This window comes from Biomphalaria glabrata, chromosome 14 (assembly GCF_947242115.1).
Source record: "Biomphalaria glabrata chromosome 14, xgBioGlab47.1, whole genome shotgun sequence".
Classification (NCBI taxonomy): domain Eukaryota; kingdom Metazoa; phylum Mollusca; class Gastropoda; family Planorbidae; genus Biomphalaria; species Biomphalaria glabrata.
Window position 1 is genome coordinate 32,945,634 of NC_074724.1, and position 21,454 is coordinate 32,967,087.

General features: G+C 36.4%; 1 protein-coding gene across 1 annotated transcript; it reads right to left on the reverse strand.

Moving 5' to 3' along the window:
* Positions 1-912: 912 nt before the first annotated feature.
* Positions 913-17,912, reverse strand: LOC106074441 (tetraspanin-18-like). The gene is made up of 9 exons (XM_056011564.1): positions 17,782-17,912; positions 16,602-16,700; positions 15,990-16,089; positions 12,554-12,723; positions 10,160-10,234; positions 7,872-7,976; positions 4,380-4,445; positions 2,280-2,375; positions 913-1,358 (listed from the first exon to the last, which is right to left on the reverse strand). Exons 2-9 carry the CDS (start codon positions 16,656-16,658, stop codon positions 1,299-1,301), a joined length of 729 nt encoding a protein of 242 aa, XP_055867539.1. The 5' UTR covers positions 16,659-16,700; positions 17,782-17,912; the 3' UTR covers positions 913-1,298.
* Positions 17,913-21,454: the final 3,542 nt, after the last annotated feature.

A 21,454-nucleotide genomic window follows, 5' to 3' on the forward strand; every position in this document is an offset into this window, starting at 1 on the left:
ATGGAAATTGAATGTAATATAAGTTAGAAGAGCAAACAAACATTTGTTGGCGTTGATTAGTTTTGCACAAAAAAATCCGGAACAATCAATTTTAGATACTTAAAACTATTGAGATGTTATGGGAGGAACATTAAAGGGTAAATCAGATTTTCAATAGCTTTTAGAGTTCTAGTTTTTTAAATCTAATCGTGACGGACAGACCGACCAACAGACAAAACGCACAAAAATAAGCTTCTTTTATTCGGATGGGGGCACTAAACAAAAAATAAATAAAATCTGATTTTTAAAAAAAGTTTAAGGAATTGGTTTAGCACCTGATCATGTTGCGACGTTACGCTACTGCACGAAAATCGCTGCATAAAAAGTCCATTTAAAAAAATGTGCGTGATATTTACATACAAAGTGCATTATTAGCCTTTATAAACAAACAGAAATGTTTTCTTTTAATTTTAGCAGCTAGTTGACCAGAAAAAACGTCTTTAACTATTATTTGTATTTGTTGTAAACATTTCCTGTACATTTTAAAAATATATTTGACTTAGTGATACTGAAAATACACAAAAATTGTCCATCTTTGTTAGCATATTGTAACATTGCCTCCATTACATTTACGTAATTGTGTTAGAATTGGTGTATTTTTATGAAAAAATCGCTTGCATAATTAATTTTATAAATTAAACGGTTTGCTTTTAGAAAACCAAAAGTAGCCGTTGCACCTAAACTTTTCAAGCCGGATTTAATGATGAAATAATATTTTTCATATCTCTTCTAGTTTTCGAGATCTGAGTGTGACAGACGGACAGACGGACAGACGGACAGACGGACATTTTGCACAAACCTAATAGCGGCTTTTTCCCCTTACGGGGGCCGCTAATAACTCCAAACAAAAAGGTTGTAAGAGACCATATTAAATAAAAGTTCACAAATTTATTTACGAATGAACAATTCACATGAACAACAGTTTCCTATTCCAATCAGAGACAAATATCAACCATATAGAAATGGTCGTTGTGATTTGCCTATATATGTATAATTATAGAAAGATCAAAAAATCAATTGCGTTACAAAATAACATGCATTAGTCATAAAGGTAACTAATATTAAACATATACAAAAAAAATTATCAATTATGAAATCAAACAATTAATAAACTTTATTCATGTTAATTAACAGTTAAAAAAAAAACACACTAAAACCAACTACTGTATTATCTTATTATATTCTGCTTTCCATGTTTACTTTTTTTTTTTTTTTAGGAGCTTTCCATGTTTACATGGGCTTATGGAACCGAGTGCTAGCTAGAATGGAGACACTTTGTTTTTCTTGAATATCACAATTGCGAATATGATTTCAATAAGCTGTGGAAGAAAATGAATAAATAAATGTCTTTGCAGCTGGAGAGAACTACTTCCTGAACAGATTTTATTGTGTCAAATGTAAAAGATAAGAAGGACAATGAGGAATCGATTCCATGTGTAGACAATGGTTTACGCTCGTCCTACGTGTTTCAGGTATTTTACGAGTTTTACTACTTCTTAAATGGTTTACATAGTTTACGAGTTTTAGGTGTTTTAATAAATTCTTTTCTTTAAATTAATAAGTTCTGAAATAAAAGTCTCATGTTCAGCTTTCGAAAATTGTGGAACGCACTTTAGAGAATGCAAGTCCCATGATCATTTGCAGGTCCACATCCGGGCACTTTAGATTTGTGCTTACGGTGCTAATAAAATAATAGAGAACTTTTTCTTTTCTTCGTTTAGTGGTATTTTAAGTGTAATTTCGAATTACTGGCACCTCTGTTTGAGTTATTTCGTTAAATGTTTATTTTTAGCTTTACTCCGCCATCTGCCGGTCCCAAGCCCGGGTGAGAAAGGAGGGGGGTTTGGCGTAGGGCTAGCGACTCCACCCTGTAAAACCACAATTGCTACAGAAATGGCAAACTTGACACATAAAGACAAACTATACATGCGACGAGGGTGGCCAAACCCTGGCTCCAGACATTGCAAATGACAGATCTTTACGGAGACAGCTTGCCGCCCAATGCGCCGAACGGCGCGGGAGGACCTAAGTCTAAGTAAGTAAGTTACTTAAAAATATTTCATCAACTACATGCAGTTTTCTAAAAGTATTGTTATTATTTATTTTAAATAGGCCTACCATAAAATCAACATTAAATACATAATATAAATATCAAACTATTTAAGGTTTCGAATGAAGCAACGCAATCATGGAAGAAAAACAAATGGCTCGAATGCGAATAACTAATAGTATCGACCTACCTGCAGCAGCAGCAGACCAGCGAAACCAAGGCCTTCATACACAATGTTATCCTGGATGACGTTGTTTAGTTTGGTGTAACATCCTAACGTCACATTCTGTGGGAAAGTAGGATGTAACCTTTTTTTTCAATGAGATCTAATAAATTATTGTAACGCCTCTTGTTGTTGTTGTTGCTGTGACGGAGCTGTAAAATGTGGTGCTAGTCGTTGTCACGTAGCATAAAGCAGCTGTTGCATTAAGTTTATTTTTAGATTTCTGCAAGCGCCTGCAGAGCAAGGTGACGGTTAAATGCCGACGACTTCGTGGAACAAATTTGCTTTCTTGGAACAGATGCCGGTAAGTTAATGTCATGGCCATAAAAGGGCCGAAGTTGATTGTTTCCAAATCTAGTGAGAGGTAGATTACAACAAGTTTTGAAAGGACGGAGTTGGTCGTTGTAGTTAGAAGCTAGAACGATGACTGTTTAAACTTGTTTAATTGTAGTGTATTGTATAGTGTGTATATTTAATTCAAGTGATTCCTAGTTTCAGAATAACCCATCCCCAGAGGCGTAGCTAGCAATGTGCGGGTGTTGCGGCTCAATCGGGGCATCAAGTAGTAAAGGACCTCAAACTTTCCACCTATGCCAATTCGTCCCTGCGCCATATGCTATTACAAATTTGTACAAATGCGTCATCTTCCCTAGAGCCTTTAGACTATTTTAGAGCCTGAAACGAGTTGCCTGGGTCAGCCAGAAAAACCAATGACTTCGTAGAGTTTAAGTCATTGGTGAGCATGCATGACTGGATTGATCAAGGGACGTAGGGCGTAATCCTCTTTTTTTAAGTAGCGTCTGTATTTTATAAGATAAGATAAGGTAAGACTTTCAGTAAAAACTAAAAATCGTACACGAATTAACAAACACAAACTGCTGTATCTGAATTGTTAACTAAACATTTATTAATATTGCTACTTTTTCAATCTCCTATATTCTTTTCTCAAAAAAATATCTACATTCATTCGTATATTTCTCGCAATCATGTACGTATGGATACATGCAATCAAAACTTTTCCAAACTTAAGTAGATAAAGAATCGCTTGCCTTCAAAGAATAATTTAGTATGTTTCGTCCAACAGACAAGAGATGCTGAAAATTAATATGCTTAATTATTATAATTATTGATAGTTTTGCTAGCGAGAAAGCAAGTAAGATTCATCTCCTTTTGTAAAATTGGTTTTTCTTTTCCTTATTCGAGATAATAGAAACAAATTTGGCTGTACACTGATTTTTTTAAAAGGCATCTTGATGAGCTGCCGCACCGGGCATCGTACACCCTAGCTACGCCACTGTCGCTCCTCCGTCTTTTACCTGTGGTGAACTACGAGTCTTGGACGCTAGAGAGGAGGATCCTAGTAATGGAATTGAGATGCTATAGAAGGATCCTAGGTATTACATTCAAAGACCGCATCACAAACCAAGAGATTAGAGACAGGGTTTCTGCAGCGATCGGACCCCATGATGACCTGCTAACTATTGTAAAAAAAAAAAACTCAAGCTTAAAATCTATGGACATATCACAAGATCTGCGGGGCTGGCAAAGACCTTCCTCCGGGGAACAGTACCAGGAAAAAGAAGAAGAGGCAGACAGAGAAAGCGATGGGGGGACAACATAAAAGAATGGACGGGCCTGCCATTGAAAGAAGTTCGAAACAAGGCAAAAAGACAGGGAGGAATGGGGAAAGACGGTCGACAAGTCTTGCTTGATGCCAACAGACTAAGGGATAGGTAAAGGTGAAAAAGGAACTACGATGAAACTTGCGTTGTTCCTAAGTCTAAAGAGAGGCAACCTTGTAATAAGGACACTACAATTTTCAATCCCGCTTACGCCCTTGCAACACATGTGAGCGTTTATCCCACTCTAACTGTGACACTTAACGTCCAGAGAGACGATCTGTTCCCATTGTAAATGGATTGACTTCCCCTTGTTGGGAGAAAACAAGAGCGGTAAATCTGCAAAATTTGGCTAGGTTTCTAAAATAAATGTATACAACTTTTACATTCAACTGTTTATATGCTATGTTCTTATTGCTTTTTTATATTAAAAAAAGAGTTTCCTTACTGTTAGACAAAATCCAGTTAATCTTAGCCCGATGTCTGATGGTCTTTCCACTCCACAGCATTCGAACTGTTTAAAAAAAAAGAAACATTAAAATCTGTATAGATCCACTGTTTTTTTGTTTGCGGTAAGATTGAAAGAGGTTTGTGGAAATTCTAGGTACAGTTTGATCTTAATATTAAAGACAAATAGTCATTATAATGTGATATGTGTTTTGATTTGTTTCTTCTTGATGTTTGTATTTGATTTGTTTTTCTCGCATTAGTGGGATCCCCGCCAGTCGCGGGAGACTAGCCAGGGTCAAGGGGGGCAGGCAATGTTTAGGGCACCTTTTCTAGCTCCTTCCTCATGCTTAGGAGGTAAGCAGTGCATTCCTAAAAAGGGGCTGCTTAGACGCTCAAACGGCTGCCGAGTTCCAGTGCTATCACAGTCACTGATAAGCGACCACATGGACTGGGCCGCCTACGTGTAGGTTTGTAGCTATGGCTGCCAGTGTATCCACACCTGCCACTTCGCCACTTGCCTATCGCCGCAGGGCTTTTTGATTGATGAACATGGGAGATGAGAATGTGGCTTGCGTGATGAAAATTTATTCAAGTGATTGAGATTTGCGCTTCATCAGCCTCATTCTCTCGCGAGAGAGAGAGGGGCGAGAGAGTGTGATATTTAACATTTTCAATTACTATATAATCTTTTTTTTTTAAACTGTGTTGTTATATTTTTAACAAGTTTTCTTTTTATTATTTAAAACAAAGTCCAAAGAATTAATTCCAAACATTGCTCGAGTCTAGAGTTTGTTGAGAAGGGGTGGGACAGAAAGGGAGCTAATCCATAAAATAAGAGGGAAACATTCAAAAGCCTTCGAAACAGGGAACAACCGAATAAGGCGACACATGTTCCGGGAGAGTCCAATAGGACACAGTGAAACACGTCCTAGGGGACATTGTAAAGAGAATGTTTGTTGTCTCATTCAACCAGGACAGTCCATCAATGTCCTATCGAGTAACTGACCTCCCTTTAATAACAAATGGATAGTCGGCATTGTCTGGAAATAACCGCGAAGGTAATGATGCTAATCTCATATATTGAATTTGTTATCTGAACTCTACACTATAGATACTAATACAATATGTAATACACTAATACAATTCCACAGTTGTATATTAAGTCTGGACTAGAGGGATCAATTGTGAATCCCTACTCTGGCAGACTTTAGTTTACTAATCACCTAAAGTAAGGCAACACAAAAAGTGTACACTTCCACTTAGTCATAATGGTCTTAAAGATTAAGGTAAGACTCTTGGAACTAGCCCTACGAAAGCATGACTCCATCTTCCAGTCTGAATAAACTTATGTCTGGGAAAGATCCAATTATAAGTAAATTATTGCATCCCTATTAATGATGGCTCGTATCTCAAGACGCTCGGATTAGAAACGAATCCAAAGAATATAATCGAACCAGCTCAGCTTTTGTTTCTTCACAGTGTTGAGGTGATTCTCTATTCTGCCAGACAGAATGTTGACTTGTAACAGTACAAACTCATTCTTATCCTGGTATCTGATACCCAGCACATTTCTGCAGCATTTACTCTCAAAGGCCTAACGCCTTTCAACCTCAGCGTTCAGTGTCCAACTTTTACGACCATACAGGTGTATTAGGACCACTTAGGAATAAAAAGTTTTAATTTTAATTGAAAGCTGACTAAGACTAAGACCGTGACTGCTTTATTGATCCTTATGGAAATTTTTTTTTGATTACAAGGACTCTTTTCTCATATAAAGACAACGAAACAGAAACATACACATTAATAGAACAGACAAAACATAAAGAGTTCATTCAGCAGCTACACAGGCATCTTGGTCCTTTTCATGTTTCCTGATCAAAAAGTGACGTTGATGTAGTCTGACCGAGTATGGAACGCACGAGTTTTTGTACCGCTTTGTTCTTGTCTGGATTGACAGTATTCGCCCAGTTCGCGACGACTTGACGTAGTTATGATGGAGCGGGTGGCTGTAATCTTCCAAGATTTTTCCGACTTTTCTTACACATTTTTGTTCAAAAAGTCCATTTAAATGTGGCAGTGTTGAGTGTGTGATTTTTGATGCCCTTTTTCTAATGTTTTCTAAGCGGCGCAACAGTTTAGATGAAGCGTTGCCTTGCCAACAAGTTATCCCATATGATATCAGATTTTACATAGTCGCGTCGTAAAACGTATCTAGGATCTTCTTGTTTAGTTTAAAGTTTTTGAGTCGCTGGGCTGTTTTCTTTGTCAGAGTTCCAAGGTGTTCTTCCCAAGAAAGGTTACTCTTCCAGATTTTCCAGTTTTCTCGTGACAGCGGTTGCCATTTTTTATACTTTGATATAAAGTGCATTGGGAAACTCACTTAGGAATTAGATCTATATAATATGATGTTCAAAGCTCTCACTATGCATTTATTCCACAATATATAATTAACATTTAGCCTCAAATGTACAGTCAAAAAAATCTATGTAAAATAAGTACCCCTTTTCAGACTTCACGATCTGTGGGACAAATGGTGTAAAGATCAATCTGTTTCTATGGCAAACGGTTAATGAACAGTGTGTCTTAATGCCATCACAACGACCCACCGCCTTAGAGTTTTGTAAACTCATGTACTACCTTAAAAATTCCGGAATTAAAAATCACAGCCACACGCCCACTTCTTCTTCCTTCTCATTTTTACAAGGCTTATATCAAGTCACTCTGTCCGTCCGTGTGTCTGTCTGTCTGACCAAAACTTTCTACACGTTATTTCTCCGACACCCAAATCTCGGTTCATGCTGAAATTTTGCGCAAGTAGTTATTTTACCCGACAATAAAAAAAAAAAAGGTAACCACTAAGTTAATTAACTATTAGTAATAAATAACTTTGGTATCTCAAACAAGGGAAAGAAATAGTGCTTGATCGAAGTAGTGGTATAAGCTGAATCAGTTTCCTTTATATTAGTCTGCCGTCACAGGTTTAGTGAACACAAAATATGAAATAGAAACACTAGATAAGCATACGTTCATGGACTCTTCGCTAGCAGAGTGGTTACCGCGTTGGCCTGAGAAGGCTTTAGCACACAAGTGCGAATTCAGGTCGTTCCCTTTTTATTTAAATACATTTAAAAAAGCGGTCACCCAGATACCCCTTTCTTTCTCCCCCTTTCCAACTGGTCCAGATAAGTGATAGGATCATAGCGTATTAAAAACGCTAAAAGCATGATATTACGCTTAACAAAACCAATGGGTAAAATAATATTTCTAATCGCATAGATTTATTATTGTTAGTCTTGATCTATTACAAATTTAATTTCATTACTGATCCAAAAACATTAATAGGATTTTAACATTTCTTTTTAAAAAAGCATTTTTTTTTTACTTTGCTTTTGCTCATGTTGGAATGTTCAGATCAGTAATCCTATATCTGAGAATAAATACAATTCTCCGAATAGTTTTTTCCTGTATAGGAGAGTTTCGGGATACTTACATAAAATTGAATGACATTGAAACTTTGACTAAATGAATCTGTTCCATTCAGACTGTAGTCTGATTTAATCTTCTTCCTCAGCTCATGTTTAATCGTGTCGTGAATCTAGTGAGATAGAAAGAGCAAAGATTGTAATTTGAATGTACAAACGTCGTCTCACGCTCACAGACTCAGACATTTAACAATAGATATAATAGAATAGAATATGCCCTCGAAGCTGTTGTATTAGCACAGTGATGCCCAAAATACGGCCCGCGGGCCAGATCCGGCCCGCGATGTGCTTCCATCCGGCCCATCGAAACGTCGGCACAAAATATAGAAAATCTGCCCCCCCCCCCCCCCCCAAAAAAAAAATAAATGCATCTTTACCTACGTTAGGGCCCTCGCTTTTTTTCTTATGGATTTACTGGTATCTGGAAATTTAGGCACCGGAAATTTAGGCACCCGGATAATTAGGCACCCGGAAATTTAGGCACCGGATAATTAGGCACTTTTTGACAAGGCGAAAATTAGGCACCGGATAATTAGGCACTCTTTAATTAGCGACCTTAATTTTGAAAGTAGTTTTAAAATGTTACGCCATTTTTTTTATGTAAAGAGAAAATTCAAATATCCCAATAATTCAATGTAAGTACTACATCCTCGGGTTTGAGATAAAATAGTTTCAGGTCAATTTTATCAAGTTTTTGGATCTTTTCCTTCATGTGGCCTCGACACTAGTGTTGGAAATTAAAATGGCCCGAAGATTGAATTGTGATGGGCATCACTGCTCATGAGCAGATAAGAGTGGAGCGTCGTAGTCGCTTAGAGAGGACTTTAGTGTAACAGTACTGATGACAGACACATATGTGTTTTGTATACATGACATAGTAGGCAGATAAGATTGGAGCGTCGTAGTCGCTTAGAGAGGACTTTAGTGTAACAGTACTGATGACAGACACATATGTGTTTTGTATACATGACATAGTAGGCAGATAAGATTGGAGCGTCGTAGTCGCTTAGAGAGGACTTTAGTGTAACAGTACTGATGACAGACACATATGTGTTTTGTATACATGACATAGTAGGCAGATAAGAGTGGATCGTCGTAGTCGCTTAGAGAGGACCTTAGTGTAACAATACTGATGACAGACACACATGTGTTTTGTATACATGACATAGTAGGCAGATAAGATTGGAGCGTCGTAGTCGCTTAGAGAGGACTTTAGTGTAACAGTACTGATGACAGACACACATGTGTTTTGTATACATGACATAGTAGGCAGATAAGATTGGAGCGTCGTAGTCGCTTAGAGAGGACTTTAGTGTAACAGTACTGATGACAGACACATATGTGTTTTGTATACATGACATAGTAGGCAGATAAGATTGGAGCGTCGTAGTCGCTTAGAGAGGACTTTAGTGTAACAGTACTGATGACAGACACATATGTGTTTTGTATACATGACATAGTAGGCAGATAAGATTGGAGCGTCGTAGTCGCTTAGAGAGGACTTTAGTGTAACAGTACTGATGACAGACACATATGTGTTTTGTATACATGACATAGTAGGCAGATAAGAGTGGATCGTCGTAGTCGCTTAGAGAGGACCTTAGTGTAACAATACTGATGACAGACACACATGTGTTTTGTATACATGACATAGTAGGCAGATAAGATTGGAGCGTCGTAGTCGCTTAGAGAGGACTTTAGTGTAACAGTACTGATGACAGACACATATGTGTTTTGTATACATGACATAGTAGGCAGATAAGAGTGGAGCGTCGTAGTCGCTTAGAGAGGACCTTAGTGTAACAGTACTGATGACAGACACATATGTGTTTTGTATACATGACATAGTAGGCAGATAAGAGTGGAGCGTCGTAGTCGCTTAGAGAGGACTTTAGTGTAACAGTACTGATGACAGACACACATGTGTTTGTATACGTGACATAGTTACAGGCTGGGCGAATTCTTGTTAGGATAATTTTTTAGAAAGTCTCATTGTTCACACGTAATGAAGGAATGGGTCAGGACGACCAAAGATTTATATAAAGTTTTGTAGTTTGTTTATTAAGTTAGTTCCTGTAACATGAGTTAATCATTTGTTCCTAGGTTTACTAGGCGACTAGGAGGGAGTAAGAAAAATGGCACCATGGAAACGTTACCCTATTAATACGTCACTTCATGTCTTCTCTTGTACGTTACTATAGCAACTCGGGTTCTGGGAACGTCATCAAGAATTTGGTATGTGAGAAAAAGTGAAACTCATAAGAAACGAGATAAGAAGTAAAAAAGAACAACTTACTGGTGAGTCTTCCACTAAGAACATGGTACCTACAACCAGTTCACCTGCCATCAAACCCACCATTATAACAGCAAACTGGAAGATAGCAATAGTACACGCTTAACAAAGCATTAAATATAAAAATCTTTTTTTTTAAAAAAAAAGCTTATCTAAATCGGAATAACTTAAAACTGTATCTATCAATAATGTACAAGTTATTTCCCATTTTCCATATCAAACAAAATAATGAATTACAAATAATTAATAATAATAATCATAATTCCTCTTGAAAGTAGTGTAGCATATTCTCTGTCTGAGATTAATGGAAATTGAGTTCCAAACCTGTGTTCCGTGCACTGAAAAAGCCCGCAGACCGTAGCCTTTGAGGGAGAAACGTGGCACCACTAAAAGCGTTGAGTCCATTGAGCGCAGGGCTCTCTGAGGGACATATGGAGTGATCAGGTCGCTAAGGTACAAGGGAATTTCTTTGTTGTAGATACACTGATGATTTTCGCTTTCACAGGAATCCAAAGGAGCGTGAGCAAGAGCGTAGTAGCAGAATCTCGTCTTGTTTTTTAAGGATTATTCGTGCGGCGGTTGTTCTGAATACGTTGCAGCTTGGCTATTTTGTCATCGGGTATACCGTTTGATCGTCTTAAGAGCTAAGCCGAAGGCTCTTCGAGCTCTAAGTTTGAAAAAAAAACCTGTTTGAGCGTCAAACAGTAAAAAAAAAAAAAAAACCTGATTGAACACACAGTTCTGTCTGGAAGAGACCCAAGTCAATGCCTATGTAAAGCATTGCTATTTCCGATGCATCTGGCCCCCAACGCATGGGCTAGACACGGCCGAAGGCCGAGTGCACCGGGAACCTCCGCCATTTTCCTATGTTGTACCAAGCTAACCATGGGGGAACTCGCCATTAATGTAACGGTCCCTTAAGGAATGGCGCATGGATTATCGACAGGACCATGAGAGCTCTATTTCAACCCCGCGCCGTGCAATAGGTAAGCTCTTGCCTACCCTTGGGCAGTCTCACTGGGGGTTTTGTTTCGCCATTCATTTAGCCTGACCACTTCCTCTAATGGTCGTTTCCACCCGGGTGCCACGATGAGGCAGAACAGCGTACCCGGGCATCGGGTATACCTGCTAGCACGGCGTTGCAGCACGGCGTTGCAGTAGTCAAGGCGAGAGAGTATGAATTCCATAACTAGTTTTTTTTTTGCTGACTCCGTTGTTAAATACGGTGGGGATCTGACGTAATCTGAGCAGCTGCAGATAAAGACCATTAATCGACTAATTGAGTATTTTTGTTTGCTGATTCATGTTTTGTTAGGTACAATTAATGCTTGTTTAAAGTATCAACTTGATCGGAGAATGCGTGAGGGAGAAAGAGCGTTAACAATAATTTAAAGGGACTAAACCCAACAAATTTAGCCATATCTGTGAATACTGAAGTATTAGTTTCTGTTGTTGCTATTAAAAAAAATAATGAATTACCAGTAATTAATTGTCTAATTGGTTACTTTTTTTTTAATTGATTCATGTCTTGTCGGTGTCAATGAATAATTATGGGAAGTTTCCGCTGCACTTTTTACCAGACAGAGAGACTTGATATGAGCTTTGTTAAAATAAATGAAGTCATACTTTTCTAATGCGGATGATCTTTCTGAAATTCTAATACAAATGTCATCCATTTCCAATGTTTCTTCCTACACAATAACATAATAATAATAAGGCTTGTCCTCGAATCCGTAGATTAATGAGGAATGCAGTATTTCCGTGGCTGGCTACGCAGCCAATAACATAATAATTGGAAAAACATCAAAAATATAAATAACAATATCTCCATTATACAACTTATAGAAGGATTATTTTTCTCTTAATAACTAATAAATGTTAGATTACAAAAAAATTGAGAATTTTTACCTAGAAGGCAGTGCGCATAATTGTCCAGGGCATTAAATTATTAAACTCTTGTATCAATAATGCCTTACATTCGGACATGCCCCGAACTCGATAGTACTTTCAAGAACGCGGTAGTCCTTTCAAAAGCAATGTTGGATCTAGATCTAAACCTAATTCTCTAGCCAAATTTAAATGCATTAATTTTTTATTTAAAAACTTATAACGGTCAATCTAGGGTCTCATAAGTGTGGCCAACGAGTGTTTGAAATTGTTTCTTACATTAAATATTAAATACTACGCAAAATGCATTGGCCCTCCAAAGAGGTCAAGCCCCCCGGATTCCCCAAATGATGGCGAAATCCTAGCTACGCCACTGTGACCAGCTTACTAATATGCGCATAATTTCAGCTTGTAAAAAAAAAAGAGCAGGATTTGCTATCTATTCAAGTCAGAACTTCATGGCAGCCAGAGGGTGATTGGAGGACGGAACCTGCTATTATACCAACTTACCAGAATCAACAACATCTTACAACAGGCGCTACAAGATCCACAAAAGCCCAGGAAGCCGATGAGGAACAGCAGAGCGCCTAGAACCAAGAAAGCCAAGCCAACCTCGGATATCATTGGCAGGTTTATTAAGTCATCGGCTGTTTTCGGAATTCCATAACCACTTTGAGCCACTGCAATGAATAATTAGTCTAGTCAGGGACAAAATTTAAGACATAACGCCATGGCCCTTGGCCAAAAAGAGCTCAAATGGGTTTTAAAAAATTACTTAAAATGTATTTACACTACTGTATTCAATTATATGTCTAACTGAGATATTTACAAGAGACCTGTCTATCAGGCTGTTCATCAAATGCAAGCGTTTTACATTTTTTAATAATACTAATCATAATTGTTCTACCAATTTTTTTTTTCAGTTTAATTATTATTTTTATTTAATACTAGCGGATCCAGAACTTTGGTGTGTGTGTGTGGGGGGGGGGGCGATTGTTTTCCAAACCCTAACCCTAACGGCCAGTAAACTTTAACTCTATGCATAAACGTGCGTACAGCATATATATAAATATTAAGGTATTTATTAACTCGTTTAAAAAATGCACTATGCTCTTGACTATACAATGATTCTTCTCTACTAATTGTGTGACCATGCAATACAGATTTAATTAAATGGATAAAAGAGCAGTCTTGAACATCATCCCTCATAATTCCACCAAAGCCTAAAACGTTAGCACTGGAAATTGCATAACACATGCCCAACCCTGACAACTACACAGATGAATAGGTGAAGTTCGGGACGATTGAGTTTATTAAAGAATTTAGAAATTTCTCCTTAGAAACTGAGCTCCTGATCACACTTGACTTTGGACTGTTTAAGATTACCAACTGTTTTAACAAGGCAACCAAATGTCTTAACAAGACAACCAGATGTCTTAACAAGATAACCAGCTTTCTTGACAACATAACCGACTGTCTTAGCAAAATAATCATCTTACCAAGATAACTAATCGTCTATACAAGATAAACAATTGTTTTAACAAGATAAACAACTGTCTTAACAAGGCAACCAACTGTCTTAAAAATGTAAACAAATGTCTTAACAAGATAACCAACTGTCTTAACAAGATAACCAACTGTCTTAACAAGATAACCAACTGTCTTAACAAGATAACCAACTGTCTTAACAAGATAACCAACTGTATTAACAAGATAACCAACTGTCTTAACAAGATAACCAACTGTCTTAACACGATAACCAACTGTCTTAACAAGATAACCAACTGTCTTAACAAGGCAACCAACTGTCTTAACAAGATAACCAACTGTCTTAACAAGATAACCAACCATCTTAACAAGATAACCGTCTTAAAAATGTAAACAAATGTCTTAACAAGATAACCAACTGTCTTAACAAGATAATCAACTGTCTTAAAATGTAAACAAATGTCTTAACAAGATAACCAACTGTCTTAACAAGAGAACCAACTGTCTTAACACGATAACCAACTGTCTTAACAAGATAACCAACTGTCTTAACAAGGCAACCAACTGTCTTAACAAGATAACCAACTGTCTTAACAAGATAACCAACCATCTTAACAAGATAACCGTCTTAAAAATGTAAACAAATGTCTTAACAAGATAACCAACTGTCTTAACAAGATAATCAACTGTCTTAAAATGTAAACAAATGTCTTAACAAGATAACCAACTGTCTTAACAAGAGAACCAACTGTCTTAACAAGAGAACCAACTGTCTTAACAAGATAACCAACTGTCTTAACAAGATAACCAACTGTCTTAACAAGATAACCAACTGTATTAACAAGATAACCAACTGTCTTAACAAGATAACCAACTGTCTTAACACGATAACCAACTGTCTTAACAAGATAACCAACTGTCTTAACACGATAACCAACTGTCTTAACAAGATAACCAACTGTCTTAACAAGATAACCAACTGTCTTAACAAGATAACCAACCATCTTAACAAGATAACCGTCTTAAAAATGTAAACAAATGTCTCAACAAGATAACCAACTGTCTTAACAAGATAATCAACTGTCTTAAAATGTAAACAAATGTCTTAACAAGATAACCAACTGTCTTAACAAGAGAACCAACTGTCTTAACAAGAGAACCAACTGTCTTAACAAGAGAACCAACTGTCTTAACAAGATAACCAACTGTCTTAACAAGATAACCAACTGTCTTAACAAGATAACCAGCTGTCTTAACAAGCTAACCAACTGAATGAAAACGATAACCAACTGTCTTAACAAGATAACCAACCATCTTAACAAGATAACCAACCATCTTTACAAGATAACCAACTGTCTTAACAAGATAACCAACTGTCTTAACAAGATAACCAACTGTCTTAACAAGATAACCAACCATCTTAACAAGATAACCAACCATCTTAACAAGATAACCAACTGTCTTAACAAGATAACCAACTGTCTTAACAAGATAACCAACTGTCTTAACAAGATAACCAACTGTCTTAACAAGATAACCAACTGTCTTAACAAGATAACCAACCATCTTAACAAGATAACCAACCATCTTTACAAGATAACCAACTGTCTTAACAAGATAACCAACTGTCTTAACAAGATAACCAACTGTCTTAACAAGATAACCAACCATCTTAACAAGATAACCAACCATCTTAACAAGATAACCAACTGTCTTAACAAGATAACCAACTGTCTTAACAAGATAACCAACTGTCTTAACAAGATAACCAACTGTCTTAACAAGATAACCAACCATCTTAACAATTGTGCTTCGAACATTTTTTTGTCTCCTGTAAAGCTGATGACAGTCAGGGCAACTTGCGCTAAGTCATCAATTCTGTTATTGACCTGTACCCGTTAGAACAATTTATACCAGTTCCTTTACTTGCGGTGAAAAATACACATTCGGAATATATACGTGTAGAAGTATTCATAATTATATGTCCTATCTACAATATAATCATATGTCCTATATACATTATAATCACGCGTCCTATCTTCAATATAATCATTATTCCTATTCACAATATAACATGTTATATCTACATTTTAATAATATGTCCTATCTACATTATACATGCCCAATCTACATTATAATAATAAGTCCTGCCTACATTATAATATGTCCTATCTGCAGTATAGTAATATGTCCTATCTATAGTATAATGATATGTCTCATCTTCAACGTTTTTACAAATTATCTACATTATAATAATATGTCCTATCTACAGTAGAACAATCAATATATCTATAAAATAAATGTCCCACCTTCAACTTTGTTACACATTATCTACATTATAATAATATGTCCTATCTACAATATAATTACAAACTAATAAATAAAATAAATATCATACCTTCAAATTTGCTACATGAAAATTTTTTTACAAAATGAGAAAACTAAAATGTCAACGTACCCCCGGGCAGACTATTCACATATTTGAAAATAAATTCTAAAAGAGATTTGGGTATAAATCTCAGTAGGGCACCAACCACAGCTGCCCCTATTCCTGCCATCTGAAATGCAATTGTACATATATACAGATTGACAAATATAGGAGTCTACTAAACAATGTTTCAAAACATTTAAAAAGCATAATAGCTGACAGAATTAAGTGTGTGTGTATAAATATGATATGTATATATATATATATATCACTTAATTATATATATATATATATATATATATATATATATATATGTATAGATATAAAATATACAAAGTTCATTGTATAATAGACCAAATTGATAGAATTATAAATAAGATAAAAAGACACATAGATAGATAGATAGATAGATAAACAGATAGATAAATAGATAGATAAGATAGATAGATAGATAGATAGATAGATAGATAGATAGATAGATAGATAGATAGATAGATAGATAGAATAGATAGATAGATAGATAGATAAATAGATAGATAAATAGATAGTTAAGATAGATAGATAGATAGATAGATAGATAGATAGATAGATAGATAGATAGATAGATAGATAGATAGATAGATAGATAGATACAATACCTACCAACACAAGAATATTGATGATCATAAAAACACATTTTGATATTGCGACACAAACCATTCTGTGTGTGTCGGAGACTTGCTTTCTGGATGTAACTCTGTTCTGATAAACATTGACAGAAATAACTAATTATTGGCATGGACAAAACTTAACGTAGATTGTTTCATTTAACTATCGCAGAGGTGATGAGAGGTGATACAATCATCCAGTGCCAACACGGAGAGGATACAAGTTACTAATACTATCGCTTAGATGATACAAGTGCCTAATAATATCCCTTAGATGATACAAGTACCATATACTATCCCTTAGATGATACAAGTACCTAATTCTATCACTTTGTAAAATGTTTTACATGTTTCGGATGTTCCTTCAGAGTTGAGGATAATTTACTTCCTAGTCCAAGCCTCCCGCAGATCGACGGGGGATGGGAGCGGGCAGGGTTTGAACACTCGACCGTCGATAAATCCGAACGACAGTCCAGCGCGCAAACCGCACGACCAGGCAGCCATCCAACTTAGATGATACAAGCACCTAATACTATCACTTAGATGATACAGGTACCTAATATTATCGCTTAGGTGATACAAGTACCTAATACTATCACTTAGATGATACAAGCACCTAATACTATCTCTTAGATGATACAAGTACCTAATACTATCACTTAGATGATAAAAGTACCTAATACTATCACTTAGATGATACAAGTACCTAATACTATCGCTTAGGTGATACAACTCGCCATTTACTCTGCAAAAATGATAAAAGAATAAATTACTATCACAATTATAATATATGTATCCAATACTACCACAAGGATTGTACAAGTATCCAGTACTATCGCAAAGATGACACAAGGATTCGATTTTTTGGCAAGGTGATTCAATACATGAGCAACTCTTTTATTTATTTGCATATATAGCACTATGTGCCTTATGCTATCATTTATTTATGGTTTATTCACTGTCTAAAACTCACAATTATATTATTTTAAAATTCTCTTTGGAATTATAACTCTGTATAGTTAATCACATAAAATAATAATTAATAAATATCATGTTAATGTGTTCTACCCAGTTGTACTAAAATAATGTCTATACAACTATTTAATATACTCTAAAAGTGTGTTTTATTTTAGCTCGTAAGTTTTTAAAATAAAGAATATAATTCCTTCTCTCACCTTCCTTGTCGTTATCGATCTGCTCAAGATTTGCGATTGATAGTTCAGGAAATCGAGCACTGGGACATTTCTATTACATGGGCTTGAACTGTAGAGATAAGATTTTTTCTTATCTTCTTCTAGAATGTACTTACAAATTTAAATCTCAAACGCTTTTATTGAACTGTCTTACAGATAGGCTAAATAGAATAGTAGTGGGGCATTTGGATCTATTTATGCCTAGGAATAATCAGCAACAGCATGAGGAACCTAGACTTAATAACCTTTCAGCCGCCACTATCCCAAAATGAAAGTCCGAAATGGTACGCAATGGTGAGAGCACTCGGCCGACCCCTCCCCAAAGGGATTGTTATTGTTGTTATTATTGTTGTTGTTTTTGCTAATGTTGTTGTTGCTGTTGTTGTTATTATTGTTGTCATTGTTTTTGTTGTTGCTGCTAATGTTGCTTTGAGTCTTAGATAATTAAAATCCTTAGTGTCGAAACGACAATAGAAATCATTTAACTTGTTGGATAATGTTTTGTCGTCTCTTGTAGCAGGTTATTTTTACTTTTGACTTGTGCTCCTGTCATTTTGTCCATGATGCCCCACGCCTGTCTCATGTCACTTGTATTAATTGAGTCTTCCAGCTTGGTGCGGTAGTTTCTCCTCCCTTCCTCAAGAACGACGTTGAGATTTCGTTGAGCTCTTTTCCTTGTCTGTCCATCGCCACTCATATATGCTCTTTTCTTTTTGATGATTTCACGTTTTATTTTTGCAGTGACCCATGGTTTGTTGTTGGGGTACATCTTGATACTCTTAGTACTTATACACATGTTCTCTCACAGAATTCGTCACTGCGTAGACCCATTCTTCCAGATTTGAAGTGGTCTCTTTAAACAAATTCCAGTCGGTGCAGTCTAGACAACCCTGTAGTTTGAGAATGCTGTCTTTTGAGTTCATTTACGGTTTTTTGAATGACTTTGCTCTCTTTAAGTTTCGTGCGGTAATTAGGCAGCAGTTCTAATGTTTTGTGGTCCGATGATCCTAGTGGTGGCTTTTGTTGTTATTGTTGTTGTTGTGTTGTTTTTGCTAATGTTGTTATTGCTGTTGTTGTTATTATTGTCATTGTTTTTGTTGTTGTTGCTAATGTTATTGCTGTCGTTGTTTTTTGCTAATGTTAATAGTGTTGTTATTGTTATTATTGTTATTGGTGTTGCTGTTATTTCTGTTGTTGTCACTGTTGTTACAATCCTACAATGTTAACGAATGTAACAATAGCATGTGTATGGTCGGTCTATAAAGGGACTGGCAAAATACAGAGAGGAATGGAGAGAGACTGTCCAAACATCATGTGTGGTACCCCAACGTCTAATTAGTCTAGTGACATTGCTGAACAGAAGAAAAAAAAATACAAGCATATAGGGCCTAACAATATAACAATACGTCCTACGTTCTACGTTTTGAAGCCAAAAGACTTAGGCGACAAGGCGCTCGGAACGAATATTAAGATTGGAACTTTTACGCCGCCCTGCCACAGAGTTCGCAAAACTCTAATGTCTACCTGACATTCGTCGAGTGGGTGGTCGTTGTGCTGGCCACATGCCACCCTTGTGAACAGTCGAACAGAGAAACAGATGTGTTTTGCATCATCTCCCCCATTAAATCGCAAGGTCTTTAATGGAATTATTTCCCTTCTTCCTCCTAACTGTTATCCCCACAGTAAAACAAAATTATTCCTTACATCTGATCAAATAACCAGAGCTTAATTATTTTTTCGTTGGCTTAATATTGATGTGACGTTGGAAAAAAAATATTCCTGGCTGTGAACATAAATTTAAAATTGTGATAAACGTATGGTTGGTAATAAGACCCTTGCATTTATCTGAATCCATTTTTAAGACTGAAAGACTAAATTCTGATTTATCGATCTTAAATTAGAAACATAATAGGCCTATGTTTTTCGATTAACTTTTATATTCATTATAATACTACAATAGATAACAGAACTATACACATGGAAATTTATTCAGTGACTAGACAGGGCCGGGCTTAGATAATTGGAGGCCCTTGGCCCTGAATGAAATAAAAAATAATTAACAAGAAACAACGGGAAAAAAAAAGCAATCTATCAAAAACTTGCCCGTATTTATCTAAGTAGACAAATAACTTAAATTCAAATTCATACATCGCAATTTCTGAGATAGAGACAGAGTAAGACTAGTAAACTTAATGAAATTCATAGTGCTCTACTATATATTGAGATCTGATCCAAGTTTTGATTTTATTTTTGTCTAAATTAAGTTTAGTCCTGTGCGACTAGGCGGCCGCCTTGTTTGCCTATGCTTAGATCTGGCCTATGACTACTTCACAAAGACATTGTCATATTTTTAAAGTTCTTCAACAAAACCTGATGAAATACTCAGAAAGACACAAAGATAAAGGCACATTCCTCGTTCCATATGCTAGGACAAATGTATGCAAATGCTCCATCTTCCCTAGTGCTATTAAAGCATGGAATGGGTTGCCTGAGCTGGCCAGGAAAACCAGTGACTTGGCAGAATTTAAGTCATTGGTTAACATGCATGACTAGATGCATGACGCGTAGAACGTAATCATCTTCTTTTTTTTAAGTAACGTCTGTATAATATAAGATAAGAAGATAAGAGCAGCGCTTATATAGTTTTACATAGAGAGGAACCAATGTAGCGTTCAGTTCTTGCCTTGATAAGCAGTAGTCACCCATTTGGGAAGGAAGGGCGAAGATATATAGTGGAGCGGGTTGCGCTTGTGTTCTGAAAGGTAAGATAAGTCCTATAATAAGTTCTCAGATAAGACATTATAACATTTAGACAACAGCCATTCACTTTTTATAGTATTTTTTGTGATTTTCGTAGTGGCTGAGTGAATTAAGAGCTTGACCCACGCTCTGGGGAATCACGAGTTCGAATCCGCTTGAAGACTTGGATTATGGATCTGTTGTGGTCTTCAGGACGTCATTTAGTCCACGCGTTGTATTGGGTAGGCCTAGATGTACTGGGTAGAGGCCTAGATGTACTGGGTAGAGGCCTAGATGTAGCTGGGTAGAGGCCTAGATGTACTGGGTAGAGGCCTAGATGTACTGGGTAGAGGCCTAGATGTAGCTGGGTAGAGGCCTAGATGTACTGGGTAGAGGCCTAGATGTACTGGGTAGAGGCCTAGATGTACTGGGTAGAGGCCTAGATGTACTGGTGTGATGATCACACTTGCCGGGGATTATATGATCAAACTTGACAATTCAATGAAATGAAGAAAGAAACATCTCTCTGTATTTTCTTCAAACTTCTTTAATAACTTCTTCAACTTTCACATCAAATTAACTTCTTAATTCAATAACAACTTGACACTTCATAAATAAAACTTAAAGATACATAAAACTTCACTTAGTATAACTTCAACTTCAACTACTAAAACTTTACTTAATGGACCCGCTAATATCACAAAACTTATTACTAATCAAGAACTGAGCGAGGACCCCGTCTAACTGACTTTCCCTCAATTTATACCTTTCTTAATCGTACATTCCAGAATCATGGAAACTTCTCCCCTAATTATTTTAATAACTTTGACCTTCTAGAAGCTGACGTGTGCTATTTTTTCCTTAACCCCTTTCTTTGATTGGATACCTAAAATTAACTTGTTTACGCTGGACACTT

What these genes read in the sequence shown, in the direction of transcription:
- LOC106074441 (XM_056011564.1), bottom strand. Translation starts at nt 16,658, where the DNA reads ATGGTTTGTGTCGCAATATCAAAATGTGTTTTTATGATCATCAATATT. An exon ending in TCTTAGTGGAAGACTCACCA is followed by an intron (nt 7,977 to 10,159) that starts GTAAGTTGTTCT and finishes CTATCTCACTAG; the next exon opens with ATTCACGACACGATTAAACA. An exon ending in CTGGTCTGCTGCTGCTGCAG is followed by an intron (nt 1,359 to 2,279) that starts GTAGGTCGATAC and finishes TTTCTTCCACAG; the next exon opens with CTTATTGAAATCATATTCGC.